The 20,102-nt window shown below is 35.0% G+C and overlaps 2 protein-coding genes across 2 annotated transcripts; one reads left to right on the top strand and one right to left on the bottom strand.

Annotated features, from left to right (window-relative positions):
• Positions 1–363: 363 nt before the first annotated feature.
• Positions 364–8,126, bottom strand: LOC130013995 (protein Flattop homolog). Its single transcript, XM_056102694.1, has 5 exons — positions 7,993–8,126; positions 5,591–5,653; positions 4,545–4,680; positions 3,806–3,915; positions 364–3,317 (listed from the first exon to the last, which is right to left on the bottom strand). Exons 1-5 carry the CDS (start codon positions 8,017–8,019, stop codon positions 3,051–3,053), a joined length of 603 nt encoding a protein of 200 aa, XP_055958669.1. The 5' UTR covers positions 8,020–8,126; the 3' UTR covers positions 364–3,050.
• Positions 8,127–8,315: 189 nt separating this feature from the next.
• Positions 8,316–14,003, top strand: LOC126830047 (BOS complex subunit TMEM147). The gene is made up of 6 exons (XM_050560264.2): positions 8,316–8,446; positions 9,904–10,039; positions 10,422–10,558; positions 11,073–11,157; positions 11,643–11,764; positions 12,374–14,003. The coding sequence occupies exons 1-6, from the start codon at positions 8,370–8,372 to the stop codon at positions 12,507–12,509; spliced, it is 693 nt and encodes a 230-aa protein (XP_050416221.1). The 5' UTR covers positions 8,316–8,369; the 3' UTR covers positions 12,510–14,003.
• Positions 14,004–20,102: the final 6,099 nt, after the last annotated feature.

A 20,102-nucleotide genomic window follows, 5' to 3' on the forward strand; every position in this document is an offset into this window, starting at 1 on the left:
AATTCCTAGATCGGCCTTTGTCAACTTTTTTTCTGCTGTTTAATCACAAAGTCTACTAGATTTACAATGTTCTAATAACCTTTAGCAATAAGATTGATAAACAAATAAGAAACGTCCCTGACTTCACTCGAGAGGAGACAGGCAATCTATTAGGGATATCCTCATATTTTGTTCTTGTGCACATCCTGTGGGTGTTTTTCAGTGATGCCAGTATTTTATTTAGTAAGATTGGGTGTCTCTAGATTTCATGTACCAAATTCACCATGCTTTTATTGAAAATAACCACCAGATAAATCCTTTCATAGAAATATAGCTTTAAAAAAAAGAAATGTGGCTGAGATTGATTCTCTGAATGAATAAAAGTAAGTGAGAATAAATTTATTTTTGAAGATTATAAATATCAGTAGTGAAATAAAAAATATCAATAATTACACGTCAATAAATAGGTGACAAACCAGGTCTATCCAGTATAAAAACAAATATCACAAAATCTTTCTATAAAAGTATATCCTTAAAGATGCATTATGTAAGAGCTAAATCTGTAAGGCCTTTCAAGTGGCTTCAATACAAACTATTATTTAGATATTTATTCACAAGACATGCCTATAATCAACTCTCTGGATTATCTGATGGCAGAGACTGTAATCAATTAGATTTAAAAATGAAACTATCAAATTATGTTAGAGCTAAATCTGCAGATCTCTAATTTGACTTCAAATGGTATATAAGTTATTATTTTAACATTTATTAATATGACAAGCCTATAATCAACTCTTTAAACCATTGGATGGTCGAGATTTAAATGAATCTAAACATTCGTGCGATTTAAAAATTTAACGATAAAATGGAAAATCGAGGAGAGAGAGAGAGAAATGGGGTTTAACGTCCTGTCCACACAAACTTGGTCATTTCGGGACTAACACATGGTTCAATCTTATTTCAATAATTGGCTTGTGCATTGGGGTCTTTAGCAGTGGGAGGAAACCGGAGGACCCAGAGAAAACCCACGAGGTTGGACAGGTGACCCTACTCCTTGTCTCGAGGCTAGGTCTTGGTTGTCAAGTAGCGTTGCTATGATAATAAAACAGTCTAAGCTACATCTTCAAACAGCCATAACTTCGCCCAGAATAAAATTTTAAATATATTAATTTTTCATTATCTATTTTTGAATTATTATACTATAGCAAGAACAGCCATCTTTTTATCTAAATCTTACATAATGCATCTTTAACACGTAATAGGCTCATACAAATATCTTTCTTAAACAATCTCTAAAAACATACAAACTTAATAAACTCATCAATCAATAATAATCTTATATAAATTTTAGTCATTATCCAGTTCTACCACACAAAATAACTTTTAACAAATTTTATTTCTTACTGATTTCTGTTAAATTTGATGAAAACATAATTCGGATTAAACATACATTATGCAAGAGCTAAATCTGCCCATTGCAGGTCATTCTTTACGCCTGAAATGTTTTCTAAATTATTAATTAGACATTAATTAACTTATCCAGACCATAATCAACTCTCAATGTCTTCGCTAGCCTGCGATATATATTCTGGATTAGAATCCTATCTGCGACTTGTTGATAATTAAATAAAAAAAGTGGATAATCGAGACTATGTTTTTTATAGTACCGACTTTAGTAATGTTGATCGAGACTAGACCCAAAATTAAATCGCAAAAATCTTGGTTCAGAGTGGATCAATTTGACTGAAATTTTCAGCAAATTGCCTTTACATTATCTAGTTTTTAACTATTATATTGAGAACTGCCAGCTCTTTATCTAATCTCCCATAATGTATCTTTAATGTATAATTTGATTGTTTTAAATCACTAAGTTTGTCTCAACAGGTGACCTTTGATTCATTAACTTCTAATATATAATGATAAAGTAAAAGTAGATAATAATGTTATTTATCGAATCCATCAAATTGTGTACATGAAAAGTGAGGGATAAATACATTAATATTATTTAAATTGAAATAGAAATAACATCCAGTCTAATAAAAATAACATCTACGGTAATGCTGACTTGTGTATTATTTGAATAGATATAACATCCAGTCCCGTTAATGCTGACAGTGTAATATGTTAATTTTAATCGAAATAACATCCAGTCCAAAAAGATATAACATCTAATGCTGACTTGTCTTACAGAACTAACACCCAGTCCCAACAGAAATAACATCTAATGCTGACTTGTGTAATATTTTAATATTAATAGAAATAACATCCAGTCCAGAACATCTAATGCTGACTTGTCTAACAGAACTAACACCCAGTCCCAACAGAAATAACATCTAATGCTGACTTGTAATATATTAATTGAAATAGAAATAACACCCAGTCCTAAAAGATATAACATCTAATGCTGACTCGATAACTTCCCTCCAATATTTAGTAACCAGTGTGCATGAATTTGTTTTGTTTTTTTTTACGGTAGCTTAGAGGGGATGACGCTTGCAATCATTATTGGGGAAACATATTGCCCAGTATTCATTTTGAAAATCGGGATATAAAAAGAAACTTCACTATTTAAAACATGCCAAGAAATGGAATATTATGGAAATTGTGGGAAGCAGTATATTGAGGTAAAAAGTGTGTGAAACTGATTATTACCTTGAGAATCAGGACATTTATGGAAAAATTGTGAATTAATTATAGCCGGCCTATGTTTTAAACATCAATACTATATATATATATATATAGCATGACAACTAAAGATTGTGAATTAATTAAAGCAGGCCTATGTTTTAAACATCAATACAATATATTATATAACATGTCTAATTTAACATACCATCAGTGCCGAAGAATTAATATTTAATATCAGGATATTAGGCAAATATTGGAAGAAGTATTAACTTTAAAAATCGGGATATTAGGCCAACTAAATACACGTGTGGTTCATATTGCATTCATAGTGTGTTTTTTGTAATATATTTAAAAATGTGATAAAATAGTGCTTAATTATTCGTCACGACCTTTAACCTCTCCAACACGACCTCTAACCTCCACTCTTTTAACATGTCTTTAGTCTATACAAAGTCGAGATTCTGTGGTACAGGAATTCTCGAGGAATCAATAGGGGTTCTTCGTGAACTATCATTGTTACAATTACTATCACCATGGTTACTAGCAACTGGTGATGTAATCTGTTGGCATGGTGATGTTGGTTTAGGGGATCCAGCCTTGGGTAATGTGGAATCAGGAATGGGGTTTTTGGCACCGGAGCGAATTTCAGGACTTCTTGCCGTCGGTTGTGAAGCATTGACGTCTGCTTTAACTGGTAAAGGATCGGGTACCTGGAACAAATATGAATTAATAATTAGACGCACAGCTGATATACAATTCATAAATTAATGCAAATCACAAAAACTCGTGTCGGCTAAATCTATTTCTGAAGGTAAGATCACGATTTTGTCAAGGTCGCCGAGATGTAAATAAGGTTAGGGCACGTGATTGTTGGCGAGACTGTAGGTTTGGGTAAGGGTGAGGGCTAGGTCTAGGATTAGGATTAGCGCTAGCCCTGTTTACATCTCATGACCTTTGACCAAATATAAAGTTAGCCTTATGAAATAGATCTAACCATTTGTGTCGTAAGCTAAAACAAAGGAGCCGCTGTGGCCGACTAACCAGGATGTCCTGGGTTCGTCCCCAGTGTTGGCTCCAGCTTGGTTTCGGAGCAGAACAATAGGACGTTAACCCCCCGTTTCATTTCACTTTCTGGTGGAGAATACAGGGCTTGGGCTGGTAATAAATTAGGAAGAAACTGTTTTATTTTATATTTTACCTTGCTGTTTTTGAGTTTTCCACTCATGATTAAATCTCCATGTGCTTTAATACTGTAGAGGTTTTCCAGGGCATGTTCGGCTCGAGCTGTGTGGTTTGTTATCGTATTTCCTGGAAAAATCAAATTAAAACTTCTTACTCATCATGCGATAAAATAAAGTTTGAAGGATAATGTGTTCAGAAATAATTAATAATCATTTTACATATTGTATATTGTTGTCACCACTGTATGTTTGATGTGGTCGTCACGGCCCTTTCTTTAATCTTTTACAAGGCTCTAGAGGCCAAACTTAACATTCAGATAACTTTGAATATACACAGTGTTTATATTCATTAAAGGGGCATTATGGGGGATTAGATAATGTGTTGACAGTTCTTGCTATAATAGATAATGAAAACAGAATATGCTGAAAATTTCAGTCAAATTGCTGCAATCTGATCCGAGATATTAGTGATTCAATTTTAGGCTAGCCTTGATTGTCATTACTACCGTTGGTACGTTAATAAAGTCTTGATTATCCAGTTTTAGGTTAAATCATCCATCACAAAATTTTTCAAATCCACTAAATATCGCAGGCTAATGATGGCATCAAGAGTTGATTATTGTCTAGATAGGTTAGTTAATGTCTAATCAATAATTTAGATAACATTTTAGGCCTAAAGCAAGACCTGCAATAGGCAGATTTAGCCTTTGCATAATGCCCTTTTAAGAGCCCTGGATTCAATGTGTGTGTTCATACCTGGTATTTTTGTGGGCATATCCCATGTTCCAACAAATGTTCCCCATGGTGAACTCCTTGACCTCATCACTCCTGGTAACAAATGACCTTTACCTGAAGATATGACACGTGTTGACCCATCTTTAGCATTGGGATGCTGGAAAATATTGAATAGTAAATAAAAATGTATTAATTTCATTCCATAGGGGGTATTTCATGTGTTCCCCGAATTTACTATGGACACAATGGGATCCTGATGAAGGGATCCATGGGTGGGGATTTTACCCGTATATTCTGGACATGTCCTATGCTATTTTCCAAACGTCTGAAAATGACCGACCAAGAATAATATGTTCAATCGGACATCAAGATATGGTGAATAATATTCAAAATTTCAAAATTAATATCTACCACTCAACCCAATTATCAATGATAATAGGCTGGACTGATTGGGTAATTAAGTGTTTAACGTGTGTATTTATCGTGCTATACATCTACCTTGATTAACTACTAAATCTGCCTTGATTGACTGACTTTAATCCTTTATCGGAGAATTCATCAATCCAATCTTGAACAGAAGTCTGTACTTCTCCATTGTTGGACTATGTATCAATCCAATAAGAGTGATTATTTAGTAACTTAGAAATATTGAATATAAAATATATTAGTTTATGGAGTCATTCTTATGGTGAATTTTTTTTTGTTCCCAAGATTATAATTATATGGTACATAATAATAAGGGGGAGAGAGAGAGAGAAAGAGAGAGAGAGACACACACACAACGTCAAACCTCCACTCCACACAAACTAGGTCATTTTGGCACTAGCAAATGGTTTAATTTTATTTCAATAATTTTCTTGCATGTAGGGTCTTTCGCAGTGGAAGGAAACCGGAGGACCCGGAAAAAACCCACGAGGTAGGACTGGTGACCCTACTCCTTGTCACGTACAAATCGAAACCATGCCAGTTGACTCAATGACAGACCTTATGATACAGCGTGCACCTGCTAACCATTCGGCCATCCAACCCCCTATAATTGATTAAGTTGCAATCTACATAAAACTTACTCGACCAAATCCTTTGGGGACTTCCCAGTTCTGCAAAGAGGTTGGATGAAATGCTTTCTCGTACTGAAAATAATTAAAAAGAAAAATTAATACATTGCAATCATAATATTGGTAAATAAATTGATACATTATACAAATACTGGTAAAATATTCTTGTTGGTAGTAGGGTTAGGGAGTCAACGACAAGGTGCAGATAACTACTAAAATTACTAGTATTACACAATGTTTTTCTCTGGGTTATATTCCTCATTGTTTGTCTTTCAATTTTGAGGGAAGTCTGTATCACTACAGGCTCAGGAATGTACAGCTCAGTGGACGTTTACGGCTAGAGCCCGGATCCATTCACTTAATCTGATATGTACGTTTGTGATTTCTACGTATTGTGTCTTGTCCCTAGTTTTGTTTTGTGTAATTGTGTGTGGTGCAGTCCTCCTGCATTAACTAGTCTTAGAGCATGAAGAATATACCCCATAAGTATGGAAACCAGTTTGTGTACCGAGTGAAATTGACACCAAGATGACTCTTTTTATTCACAGAATACAAATAAAATAAAACTTTATGGGGTGTACAGGTCACAATTCTATGGAATACAAATACTGCTTATTACTGAGCGACGTTTCGACTAGGCTTCTCGGGTCATTATCAATTACTATATAGGCCATTGAAACAATTTACTTCATGGGGTGATGGTGTTATAAGCAGTACTTACAATAAATTAAAAGGTAGTTAAAGGGGCATAGCTGGCAGTTCGCACTATAATAGTTAAAAACTAGATAATGTAAAGGGAATATGCTGAAAATTTCAGTCAAATTGCTCCACTCTGAACCAAGATATTAGCGATTGAATTTTAGGCCTAGCCTCGATCATCACAACTAAAGTTGGTACGATAAAAAAACATAGACTTGATTATCCATTTTTGCATTTAATAATCAGTGAGCGTTGAGCTGCAAATCGGTTTCAAATCCAGTGAAAATCTAACTAACATGTAAGATGGCATCGAGAGTTGATTAAAGTCTTTTCATGTTAATAAATGTCTAATTAATAGTTCATATAACGTTTCAAGCCTAAAGAAAGACCGACAGTAGGCAGATTTAGCTCTTGCATAATGTATGTTTTATAAGGAATATATTTACAGTATTAACAATGACATATTGCACCTTCCTGCAGCCTCTCACCAATACATGAGACATGTAACCACTCATCACACAAATAACAACACACACACTCGGAAACTTTGGACGTGAACTTCATGTTGTATGTTGAATTAGTTATAATATAAAGATGGTAGGAAAGGTTTAGTTTATTATATATGCCTTTATTTTTACGCAAATAGGTGCTATCAGTGATATTTTCATTGTGAATAAAATTTGGTGGATTTGGTAATGGTAGTTGATATTTTTTGTTGCCCAAACCAAAATGATCAGACTTAAAGTTTTGATTGTAAGATGTGGTTGTCAAACTCTCTGTCAAAATTAAAAATCACCCCCACAACTGCTTCATTGGTTTTGGCCAACATGCGACAAAAGCCATGTTGTCTTGCACTCTGTCGAAAATACGTCAAATTTTTCAAGAGAGACCTTTTTGGAATATTTAGTTGTACAATGTATTTTATTAAACGGGAGGTGATTTCCAACACACGGGTAAGTATATAATAAATGAAAAGGGGTTTAACGTCCTACTGTTCTGCTCCTACTGGGCTAATGAAGACGGGCATACAACATACAGTGTGCTATGAGGGAAATTTTGTCCGGACAGCGGCACCACGACCTACTCTTATATCGAATTCCAACTGTCAAGGGATCTTTTTTACGTGCACGCCAATGTGTACACAGGACCTTGGTTTTTCGTACCATCCGAACGACTAGACAGCTGTCCTTCACTCAGGCCCTCCGTCCTGCTTCACTGACAAGGGGGAAGCATGCCAGAAAATCCATGGTTCATCAACATTTTAATATATCAAAATATCATCTATTGTATTTCCGTTGAATTATGTAGCCTATGTGGTAGTGATTTAAAAATTAGTTTATGAATTTCGAACCCTTATTAGCTTGAGGCCATTTGTTACAGAAAGAATCGAAATGAGTTAATCTAAATCTAAATCTGTCAAACGCTTGCGAATCACAATATAACTCTCGTTCCTTCTACTTCTAGTTGATTAGTATCGGCACTGTCTGTAGTTACTTTTAAAGTTAGTAATACTAGTAGGCTTAATACTATGCTAGTAGGCCTTGTAGTAGTAGAACTACTACTCTAGGCCTACTTCATTGTTGAAGTTATATTGTAATAAATTAGCTACTGCTATACTCCTATAGGCCTATAAGTTATAAGTAGCCTAATAAGTTATAGGCCTAATATTCCCCTGCAAGTAGTAATTTCATAAGGATTGGGACAGAATATTTTACCTGATTTGCACTAAAATTCACACTCATGTTGGATTTTAATTCTGTCACGCTCGACAGCTCCGAGTTATCACATAAATAAAATAATTTCTATCACTGACAAGCCACCATAACACACGTTACTATAACAATAAAATTGGTTTCCAAGGAAGTTCTTACTGTGCCGAAGCAAAACTAAATAAATTAATTAATTACTAATTTGTATTCTCATAAAATAGCTAGATTTTCAGAAAATGTATAAAATATATATTGGCATAATTAAATAATTACTATTTGTTTTGGAATTAAAATATATATTTGGTGCCGAGCTAACCGGAAATCACATGCAGCGTTTCCGGTTTAAAGAACCCGGTCCCGATTTTTCTGAAGAAGCTAGCAAAATGACCTTTTTTCATTTCGGAAACTGTGTAGCTTTGGCATATATTCCTTATGCTATTGTCTACAAGTGTTCGGGTTTGTAAGTAACCATCTAATTTATTGAAGACATTGAATGTAACTAATATAGTCGAGAATGTACTGGTTTTGATGAAACCTCTAGTGTTGCTGAATGACAGCGCCGTCGTCGATGTTTTCAGTTCTTGCCGGGGGCGAGGACTCCTGCAACGTTTACATTTTTCCAATCGGATTAAATCAGATAAACTATTTCGTTTTATTTGTTTTCATTAGAATTAGTTTGATCTGGAAGAAATTTTAAATAAATTTCGTATGATATTGGCCGAAATAATCTGTTTTAACTTTTATCTAGATCTATAATTTGTATAATTCTTTTTGATGATAAGCCAAGGCCAACTTCAAGTTTGGTCAAAGGTCACAAGATGTAAACAGGGCTAGCCCTAACCCTGGACCTAACCCTAATCAATAATCTCGTCAACAATCATGTGCCCAAACCTAATTTACATCTCAGCGACCTTGACGAAGATTGAGCTGGCTATAACAAATACATTTGTAGATTTAGTCCTTTTATCTAGTGTTGTTGCATGGTGAACTGTGCACAGAATCATACACTGTTACATGGGTATCATTTTATTAGCATTAATTTCTTCAACTTTCATTTAATATCAAATCTTTGTTTGAAAATTCGTAAAAATCATATAAAATAAATCACCATAAAAAGTTAAATGAAAAAAAGTTTTGATTCAGACCTCCAATGGAAACTGGCCCAATAATCACTGCGAAATTTAAACATTATTTGTGTAAATTTTCAACCCGAAATTTTTTTTTATTGGATTTCGTGCACCATAGATTAAACTACATTCTGTGCATGTTATTTTACGGGAAATATACAAAATATAATCAGACAGGAATAATGGGATAGGTTAACAACTTTGATTATAAATGTACTTTTATGTTATATTAGTTATCTGTATTTAAACAAAGATTAATTGTTGTACTGACTTTAATCAATCTTAAAGTACAGATCTATATTTCGTTTCCTTTTTTTCTATACTTTTGATGACCTCTACTAAATGAATATCTGACCAGTTGTAGTGGAAGGTCGCATCAGGGGTCGTACAAGTGGCTTATGACCCCATGACGTCAGATATTTGATTAATCAATTAACATTGACATTTCTAGTGGTTTACCCACAGTTCCGTGCACAATACGCCAACAAATTGCCGTAGCAGACCGTTTCGTAGGCTAATCCCTCACTTCGTCCATAACACAGGTTACATGTATATAACAACTCTTCCATATCCTAGTGTTGTAAAGACAAGTAAAACGAAATTATGAAAACGGAACAAATTAAGATCTGTGTTTTAATCAGATTGTGACTTTCATTGAAATAAAGCTAAATTATAGTAATAATAATATCGTCTTTTATAAAGTGTGTTAATACTGAAGAACAGTTTCTAAGGCGCTGTTGGTTGTTATATTGTGTACATGATGATAGAAATCGGTATTTATTGTCAACAGGTCCGAGTACAACGCCTTCTGGAAGTGTGTGAAGGCGGGTGGTGCCTATTTATTTACCCAACTGTGTAAGATGATGGTTTTGGCTACGTTTTTCCCAGCAACAGATTCCGGTGGAAACAGTTTGGATATTACAGGAGTAAGTACATGGTATAGTTTCTGAGGTTTTGTTTTCTCTTCCTCAACTGGCGTGGTTTCAATTCTCTGGCTGTATGTGACAGGGAGTAGGGTCGCCTTCCAACCTTGTGGGTTTTCTCCGGGTCCTCCGGTTCCCCCCACTACTAAAGACCCCCATGCGCAAGCAAACTATTGAAATAAAATTGAACCATATGTTAATTCCGATTTCCGAAATGACCTAGTTTGTGTTGAGTGGATGTTAGACCCCATCTCTCCCTCTTTTTCTCTTCCTGTTCTTTATAAATGTTAACTCAAAAACTGTTGTACAAATCCATTGAGTGTAGACATCAACTGCATGACTTTATGTTTGATTAACAAATACAATATTTTATTTCTATTTTTAGGAATTTTTAAAATGTACAGTGGATTTTGCTGATCTACTTGGTCTCCATTTGATTATGACAAGAATAGCAGGTAAAAGTCAACTAAAATTCATGGTTGCTGGAATGGGTTGGGCCACATCAGAACTTATAATGACCAGGTGAGAACAAATAGTGTCTTATGTTGCTATACGCCCACATTATATCAAAATAATGTTTCTATCGTATTTTAATTTTATTGTTTTGATATTTTCTACATGTTTTACTATAATCTATATGTTTTATAAAATCATACAAACACTTGAAGATGTTTTCATTAGACTGGGAAAAAAAACCTTATGTTGATTAGAAAATTGTTATCCGATGTTCAGTAGGGATTTTCTAAAATATTCATTATTTAACATCTAATTTAGAAACCAAAACAAAATATTAGTCACCTGACTTGGATTTCAATTGAAATAAAATAAGGGCCATCAGAAGAACGTACCTAAACTTTCCAAGAATTATTTTTGTGGAATTCTCGTTATATTAAAGGGATTGGCAGCTTATATTTACCCCATTTCTGGTCGATTCGTTTCAAAATGGATTAAGAACCCTGGTTATGGGTTGTGCGGCATGTGTATATATATATCAAGTATCAGTATTAAATTAATTATGTGTTTTTCATATTAACAGGGTTATACCACTATGGGTTGGAGCTCGTGGTGTTGAGTTTGATTGGAAATATGTTCAGATGAGTTTTGATTCTAATGTTAGTTTGGTAAGTGAACTGTTAAATGTCTTGTGTATTAGTAACCTACTGGTTCAATCAGGTTGTTCAATAATAAGGTATATTCTTCTGGCTTGAACATCTCGTCTATTGATGTTAGCCTTCTTCTGCTGAAGTACACTAATAAAGTGAAATTGAATGGGGGTTAGGGGTTTGTTTTAGCAATTACATTTTAGGCCTATCCTTAATCATCATTACTAAAGTCTTGATTATCCATTTTTGAATTTAATCATCATGAGCGTTGAGCAGCAGATCAGATTCCCATCCAGTGAAAATCCAACACATACATGTAAGATGGCATCGAGAGTTAATTACGGTTTTTTCATGTTAATAAATTTTGAATGTCTAATTAATAGTTTATATAACATTTCAGGTCTAAAGAAGACCTGAAATGGCAGATTTAGCTATTGCATAATATATGTTTAATTTAATGGAAGTCAACATGTTTACATGTATATATTTGTGTTGTATTGTAGGTGCATCATATTAGTACAGCCATGTTAGTGTGGTTATACAGTAGAAATGATGTAAATAAATCTATGTTTCCTGTCATTGCTAGTCTTTTGGTTCTCGGCTGTTATAGACCTCTTATTGTAGAGTAAGTTCCATCTTATATCTCACACTAAAATTCTACTTTTAACCATGTTTAAACTGACCTTATTGTAGAATTAGTTCCATCTTATATTCTGTAGTTTGATTACACTCTTAATCACTTACAAATGGACCTTTTTTCTATTTAGGTTCAAAATAATATTGATGATTTCATTGGATTTTATATTTTCATTTGTTTTGTGTAAGATAAATCTAAGATAAAAATTGAGACTGTATGTTCCACAGTAGCTTACAGTGTAGACCAAAAATTATTTCTTCTTAAACTTTTGAAACAAATATGAGGGAGAAATGGGGTTTAAGGTCCACTCGACACAAACTAGGTCATTTTGGGACTAATATATGGTTCATTTTTATTTAAATAATTCGCTTGCGTGTAGAGGGTCTTTAGCACATACTTTGTATCTGAGGGTCTGTCATTGAGTCAACTGGCATGGTTTCGGTTCCCCGATTGTATGTGACAAGGAGTTTTCTCCAGGTCCTCCGGTTTCCTCCCACTGCTAAAGACCCCCCTCCCTCTCTCTGTCTTTCTCTCTCTCTCTACTGTATTAACCATAATGTATTATATAACTTCTTCAACATCTTATATTTTTTTCAGAATTTTAATCCATGCTGTTGGTCTGGGATCTTGGATGCTGTTGATCGCTAAAACTTTATTTACCCTGTGTGGTGGCCTCATCACACTACAGATGTATCTTCGTATTCCTGCGCAGTTACAAAATTCATACTACTAAAACCGGGGCTAGACAACTCGGCTTTGGAGATTGATTTAATCAAAGAGATCTTAATTTATATGTTTTATATGCCACAACTGTTAAGTAGCTAAACCCTGGCCAGATAACTTGACTTTAAAACATGTTTTATCAAAGAGATGTTAATTTATATGCATTATATACTGATCTGACTAAAATACAGATCTATATTTCGTTTCGTTTTTTTTATACTTTCGATGGCCTCTACTACATGAATATCTGCCCCTATGACGTCAGACATTTGATTAACCAATCAGCAGTGATGTTTCTAGTGGGTTACTCATGGTTTCGTGCAACTCACGCCAAAAACTGGCCGTAACAAACCATTTCGTTGGCTAATCCCCCACATCATCCAGAACTCGGGTTATATAACAACTCTGGCAGATCCTAGTGTAATAAAGACAAGTAAAACGAAATTTTGAACTATAAAAACGAAATGAAATAGGATCAGTGTTTTAATCGGATTGATTATATATCACTACTGTTAAATATCCAAAACCTGGCCAGATATACATATTATATACCACTACTGTTAAATATCAAAAACCTGGTCAGATATACATATTATATACCAATACTGTTAAATATCAAAAACCTGGCCAGATATACATATTATATACCACTACTGTTAAATATCAAAAACCTGGCCAGATATACATATTATATACCACTACTGTTAAATATCCAAAAACCTGGCCAGATATACATATTATATACCACTACCCCAAAAATATTAAATACTTGCATCCAATTGACTAACCTGCAGAACTGGGTGGTGGATGGGTTGAACGACACCTTAGATAGAAAATTTTATATTAAATGTTGATTCTTTTGTCTTAAACTCGCATCAAATTCCATCTCTGTAAATACCTCATTGCTCTGTTGGCCGGGTCGAGATCTATAAGTGGGATATTTGTTGGAATGCGACGGTTCCAATATGACTATATATATGGGAGTGTTCACACAAATATTTGATTTCAAGGCTAAATGACTTCATTCAATAATTGTTAATCAATCAAATGTGATCACTGCGTTCACTTTGTAGAACAGTTACATCTGTGGTAGCATTGTATATAAACATCTCTTGAGGAGTCTTTATCTATTGTACTAGTATGATCAAGTCTATATCTATTGTACCGGTATGATCAAGTCTATTTATATATTATACTGGTATGATCAAGTCCGATGTTTATTGTACCAGTATGATCAAGTCTATTGTACCATTATGTATCTATAGTAATCTGTGTAAAAATCATTATCCATTTTACTTTTATATTTAATCATATTCATTTACATTTTTTTTTAGCTGTCATACACAATAAATTAGACAAATGGATGATATGTTTAATAGATTATCCAGCCTCTTGTTTTTTCATATTGTATAGAGAGTATTTATGCGTTGGAATGACTGGTTGATAGAGAATAATGATGTGGTGATTTTGTTAAAAATTACAATAAATAAATTCTAAAATAATTTCTTGGTTTTTTTTTTCAATGTTCATGGGTTCTGATTGGGTTTTAAAATGGTCCTGGCTAGTGAAGTTACTGAAGTTATGCTGTGTATGCACTGCCAGAAAGAGAAGATCCTGGATTGTAAAGTCTTGAAGATTCTTCTCTGCATGCACCAGAATTTGAATGCAGAACCCAAGACCCAAGACATTCTCTAAAAGATTCTAGAAATAGTAATAAACTTGACACATGCTAGGTAATTTTGGGACCAAAATAATATAATTTGCTTGTGCACAGGGACTTTAGAAAGGGAAGGAAACCCATGAATTTTGGCATACAACCCTACTCTTTTATCGTGTACCAATCTGGTATCACACCCATTACAGAGCATGTGGCAGACCACTCCGTTTTTATCAGGTAAATCAACTGGAGGTAAGAGATTATCGAGAAACGTATAATCTCAATATCTGAACGACTCGATAATTCAACAGCTATCTGACAACATCAGTGACAACGATTTGTTTGATCTTCTGGCTGTTGTGTGATCTCAGCGATGTCAATAAGTTACAACCAGACAAAAAGGAAACATTTTGGGGGGAAATTTTCTAATCCCTTGGAGGACTGGAAAGTATTTATCTATACAACCGTGGAGGCTTCAGTCCCCTTCCCCAATAATTAGCAAATATGTGTTCATTAGCTTAAAAGCTGTCTCAAGCACAAGCCAATTATGGGCCTGCCAACTGCCCCCCCCCCAATATGTATTTCATGTCGAGGGGTATGGTATAAAACAGTGAGAGAGATAGGGGTTGAACGTCCACTCTACGTAAACTAGGTCATTTCAGGACTAACACATGGTGATTAAATTTTATTTCAATAATTCACTTGTGCATAGGGGTATTTAGCAGTGGGAGGAATCCGGAGGACCCAGAGAAAACCCACGAAGTTGGACAGGCAACCCTATTCCTTGTCATGTACAACCGGGGAATCGAAACCACGCCAGTTGACAGTCCCTTCCTACACTTACTACTGTAACTGCTGCCTTTTCTAATCAAAACTGCTTCTCGGACTCCTGGTATACAAAACGAAACATTTTCAATATATTCCAATAAAAGTTTTAATTCTCTTGTTATGTATAATAGATCGGATTAAATTCTCAATGCCCATAATTTTTTCTCAATATTACCGGCATTATTATAATAATTTTTTTTTTAGTATTTCTACTGAATTTAATTTGCATTTACCATTCATACTACCAGTCAGTCAAACATCTACATTTACTCTTCAAAAAAACCATAATAATTAATGTACACACATAATAATATACATATTAAATTTCAAACAATGAGTTATCTGCCCTTTCTTGTGGTACACATTATTATAATATACATATTAAATTTCAAACAATAAGTTATCTGCCCTTTGCTTGTGTAATATTTGGTGAGAACTTTTGTTGGACCACCTATAAAGAACTAGATTATCACACATAATTAGAATACATGTTAATTCGTATTACATTATCTGCCTTTTCTTTCTCTTTATTCGATTTGCGTAATATTTGGTGATAGCTTTTGTTGGAAAATATATAATATAGTTCTGGCTTTGGCAATTCAAAATATTTGTGAAAACAGGGTTCAGACCACATTTACCAACGTGCAAATTATACTCAGTAGACAGGACATAAATAAAGATGACTGTCAGTTGAAGCAAGAGAGATATGGCGTTTAACGTCCACTCGACACAAACAAGGTCATTTCGGGACTAACATATGGTTCAATTTTATTTCAATAATTCGTTTGTGCGTAGGGGTCTTTAGCAGTGGGAGGAAACCAGAGGACCTGGTGAAAACCCACGAGGTTGGACAGACGACCCTACTCCTTGTCACATACAACCGGGGAATCGAAAGCAGACCTTTTGATACAGCGCGCACATGATAACCATTCAGCCATCCACCGCCCCGGCCAGATGAAGCAACCTAGACTGGATAAGGAAAGTATTCACCTCCCTGTTTGTTTTTGTCAACAGACATGCCTATTTACTTATGTAAGTATGTAAACAACTTTTATATTTTCAGGGCTACCGTCTGCACAATACCTTACATCAAGGTCAGATTAAGCTTGCATGGGACCTTGGGCTGAAAATGTCACTAGGGCCCTTGCTTCAACAATGAAAATGGGCCATATTCCGGTGAATGCTACCTTGTTGCTTTACCGTATCGTGAAAATTGTATGTCACTCTAGCTAAATTCTACCATAACATATGACAGTTAGTAATGGTAGAAAATATTTTCTAGAACTAATTTGGGGATCCCTTTTTAGAACCCTGGCTCCAGTCTAGTTAGTCTATGTCAGCCTCTCCCCTCTTCCCCGCCTTAATCTGGTTAGTAATGGTAGAAAATGTTTTTTAGAACTAATTTGGGGATCCCTTTAATATTAGAACCCTGGCTGTTTTCTAGTCACCCCCACCCCTTAATCTGGCTGTTTTCTAGTCACCCCCACCCCTTAATCTGGCTGTGTCTTACACTTGCTGTTATAAAACTAAACAAGTACTTGTCTGGCCTTTTAATAATAAACCCAACAGTAGTAGTAAAGTCGTCTGTACTAAGCACATTGTTAATTTGAAAATAACTCTAAAATTTACAAGGCATCTGTCCAGTATAGAATTCACAAGCTTTCATGATTGCCGTAAACTGGGAGATAACTCTGTATTTTATTTATCCATAGAGTTCTTCCTTACGAACAATCCATGCAAATTTGAAATGAATCTGTGAAAGAACTGTGATAAAGCCGAAGATTATGTTGTAAATGGTTGCAAATTTATCTTGAGAGAGAGATAGAGAGAGAGAGAAATGGGGTTTAACGTCCACTCGACACAAACTAGGTCATTTCGGGACTAACATATGGTTTAATTTTATTTCAATAATTCGCTTGCGCGTAGGGGCCTCTAGCAGTGGGAGGAAACCGCAGGACCTGGAAAAAGGACACGAGGTTGGAAAGGCAACCCTACTCCTTGTCAAATTTATCTTGCATAATCACTTCTGCCCTGCTTCACCCCTGGCATACGCCATAACAGATAAAGGTAGCAGACATTTAAAATATTTTTCAATTCAAGTTTTTTTGTGTCAATTTAGAATCTTATTTCACAGCACACCGAAGAATGTTGCAAATTTATCTTGAATACTCACTTCCGCTCTGATTCACCCCGGCATACTCCATAACGGACAAAGGTAACAGACATTTAAAATATTTTTCAATTTGTTTTTTGTTTTTTTGCGTCGATTTAGAATCTTACTTCACACCACACCGAAGAATGTTGCAAACATTAGTTAATTAAATATTTCTTATAATATTCACACAAACAAAATACACAAATAACTATTTCTTTAAAAAGTTCAAACAAGGGAAGGTTTATATACAACATGGACAAAAACATTCACATATCTACATTATATATTAAATAATAAATTTAACTTCAATTATTTATATCATGGTAAGCCTGGCGTACATCAACACTTGAAACTTGAGATAACGGTGCGCCGGCAACTGGGAGCGACTGGGTGCATCAACACTTGCAAATGGAGATAATGGTGTGCCAGCCACTGGGGGCATCAACACTTGCATCTGGATATAACGGTGCACCAGCAACTGGGAGCAACTTGGTGCAACTGAGAGGATACAACCAGTTGCCGGTTGATGTCTATGTACCTGTGACAATGTTGACAACCAGTTGTCGAACACGTAGATCGGCTACAATCTATCAGGTGCGTTACTCCAAGTCATCGTGTTGATGTACGCCGATCTTTATTATTTCCATCACCAGGGATCTGAACAGATTGATTTTGAGTAGGTCTAATGAACAACGAAGAATTAACCGCTCAACAAAGAGCACACAACAGATGCTCAAGATGTTAAATTCAGTAAAAAGTCCTTCCTGATGTCAAATCAAGTGAAAAAGTCCTTCACATCAACAAATCGAGTGGAAAAGTCCTTCACATCAACAAATTGGTCTCCACAATCATGGACAACAAAAGACAATTTTATTTTCGTTTAAATTCATTAAAAGCCACAAGGACCCATTGATAATTCTCAATCATTAGGTACAGACCCCTGTGATATTGAAAGCACTCTATTTAACGTGATTATCGCATTATTTTTACTTACAACTAATTTCTCTGCCAATTATACCGACTACAACCGTATATAAACTAATCAACATTGTAAAACAAGAAATTAACATGGCAGACAATCCAAGGAGTGTCTTGTCGACGTGAAACTGAAACACGGTCAAACGTCCTATTTTTCAGAGAGAGAGAGAGAAATGGGGTTTAACGTCCACTCGACACAAACTAGGTCATTTTGGGACTAACATATGGTTTAATTTTATTTCAACAATTCGCTTGCGCATAGGGGTCTTTAGCAGTGGGAGGAAACCGGAGCACCCGGAGAAAACCCACGAGGTTGGACAGCCGACCCTACTCCTTGTCACGTACAACCGGGGATTCGAAACCACGCCAGTCGACTCAATGACAGACTTCATGATACAGCGCGCGCACGCTAACCATTCAGCCATCCACCCCCCCCTCCTATTTTTCAAGTCAACATAAATACGTATTGAAATTAATGTGAAACAGGTCACGACAGAATTGCTTCTTGTATATTAACAAAAAAGTAAAAACACTACCTCTCAGATTATTTAAACAATACATTATACAAGAGTTAAATTTGTCTATTGCAGGTCTTTCTGGGACATTGTAAACTTGATCCAGATATCTTTATAGCAAGATGGTATTACTCAAGAGGTTTATTTTGCCTATTGCAGGTCTTTCTTTAGGCCTTAAATGTTATATAAACTATTAATTAGACATTTATTAACATGACAAGACCATAATCAACTCTCGGTGCCATCTTATGGGTCCGATTTTCAACAAATTTGAATCCAATCTGCTGTTTAACGGTGGTTGATCATTAACCATAAAACTTGATAATCAAAACATTGTTTGTTATCGGAACAACGGTAAAAAAGACAATCAAGGCTACAGTGTTATTGAAATGAGTATTTCTGGATTCAAAGTGAAGTAATCTGACTGAAGGGAATATGCTGAAAATTTCAGTCAAATTGCTCCACTCTAAACCGAGAATTAAGCGATTGAATTTTAGGCCTAGCCTTTATCATCATTACTAAAGTCTGTACAATAAAAAAACATAGTCTCGATTATCCATATTTGGATTTAATCATCAATGAGTGTTGAGCAGCAGATTGGATTGAAATCAAATGAAAATCCGACATATAAGATGCGTAATGTATGTTTAATATAAATGACCACAGTTTTAACAAAATTTCTGTGGTATTTTAATACAATATGTTCAGAATTACAATTACATAATTTAAGTTACAAAGAATTTATTCATTGGATGGATTGTGTTATTTAAGGATAATAAATGGGTCTAGGAGAATTGCCGGCAAACAACTGCCGGTTAGACAATTGCCGGCGAACAACTGCCAGTTGGACAACTGCCAGCAAACAACTGCCGGTTAGACAATTGCCAGTGAAAACTGCCGGTTGGACAATTGCCGACGAACAACTGCCGGTTGGACAATTGCTGGCGAACAACTACCGGTTGGACAATTGCCGACAAACAACTGCCGGTTGGACAATTGCCGACAAACAACTGCCGGTTGGACAATTGCCAGCGAACAACTGCCAGTTGGACAATTGTCAACGAACAACTGCTGGTTGGCAATTGCCGGCAGTTGCCCAACCGGCAATTGTCCTGCTCCCTAATTAATTAGTAAGCTGACTTAATTGGTAAAATACATTTTCAATTTAACATTTTTACCAAAATAATTTTATAACCCATTTAAGGTTTTGCGTATAAATATATTGACTTAGTGTTTCGTTATTTTTTTTTTTTTATATCAAAAGTATGACATTTATTCTCTTTTTTTAAGAAATTAATTCATCTGAAGTCATTTAAAAGAAGGAAAAATTCAAACATCATATAAAGATTAGAAACACTACAGAAGAACTCTATCCAAATGATTTTTGTTTCAAATCAGTGATATGAATTTAATGATCAGGTCCCGGTTTCACAAAGCAGACCCCGGTTTCACAAAGCATCCATTAGACTT

Source organism: Patella vulgata, chromosome 8 (assembly GCF_932274485.2).
Source record: "Patella vulgata chromosome 8, xgPatVulg1.2, whole genome shotgun sequence".
In the NCBI taxonomy this organism is placed as follows: Eukaryota; Metazoa; Mollusca; class Gastropoda; family Patellidae; genus Patella; species Patella vulgata.

Excerpts from the sequence above, each read along its gene's own strand:
- LOC130013995 (XM_056102694.1), bottom strand. The coding sequence starts at position 8,019 with ATGAGTGTGAATTTTAGTGCAAATCAG. Across the intron at positions 4,681-5,590 it reads TCCCCAAAGGATTTGGTCGA|CATCCCAATGCTAAAGATGG; the intron begins GTAAGTTTTATG and ends AATATTTTCCAG. Across the intron at positions 3,916-4,544 it reads TATGCCCACAAAAATACCAG|GAAATACGATAACAAACCAC; the intron begins GTATGAACACAC and ends TGATTTTTCCAG.
- LOC126830047 (XM_050560264.2), top strand. The coding sequence starts at position 8,370 with ATGACCTTTTTTCATTTCGGAAACTGTGTAGCTTTGGCATATATTCCT. Across the intron at positions 10,559-11,072 it reads TCAGAACTTATAATGACCAG|GGTTATACCACTATGGGTTG; the intron begins GTGAGAACAAAT and ends TCATATTAACAG. Across the intron at positions 11,158-11,642 it reads TTGATTCTAATGTTAGTTTG|GTGCATCATATTAGTACAGC; the intron begins GTAAGTGAACTG and ends GTTGTATTGTAG.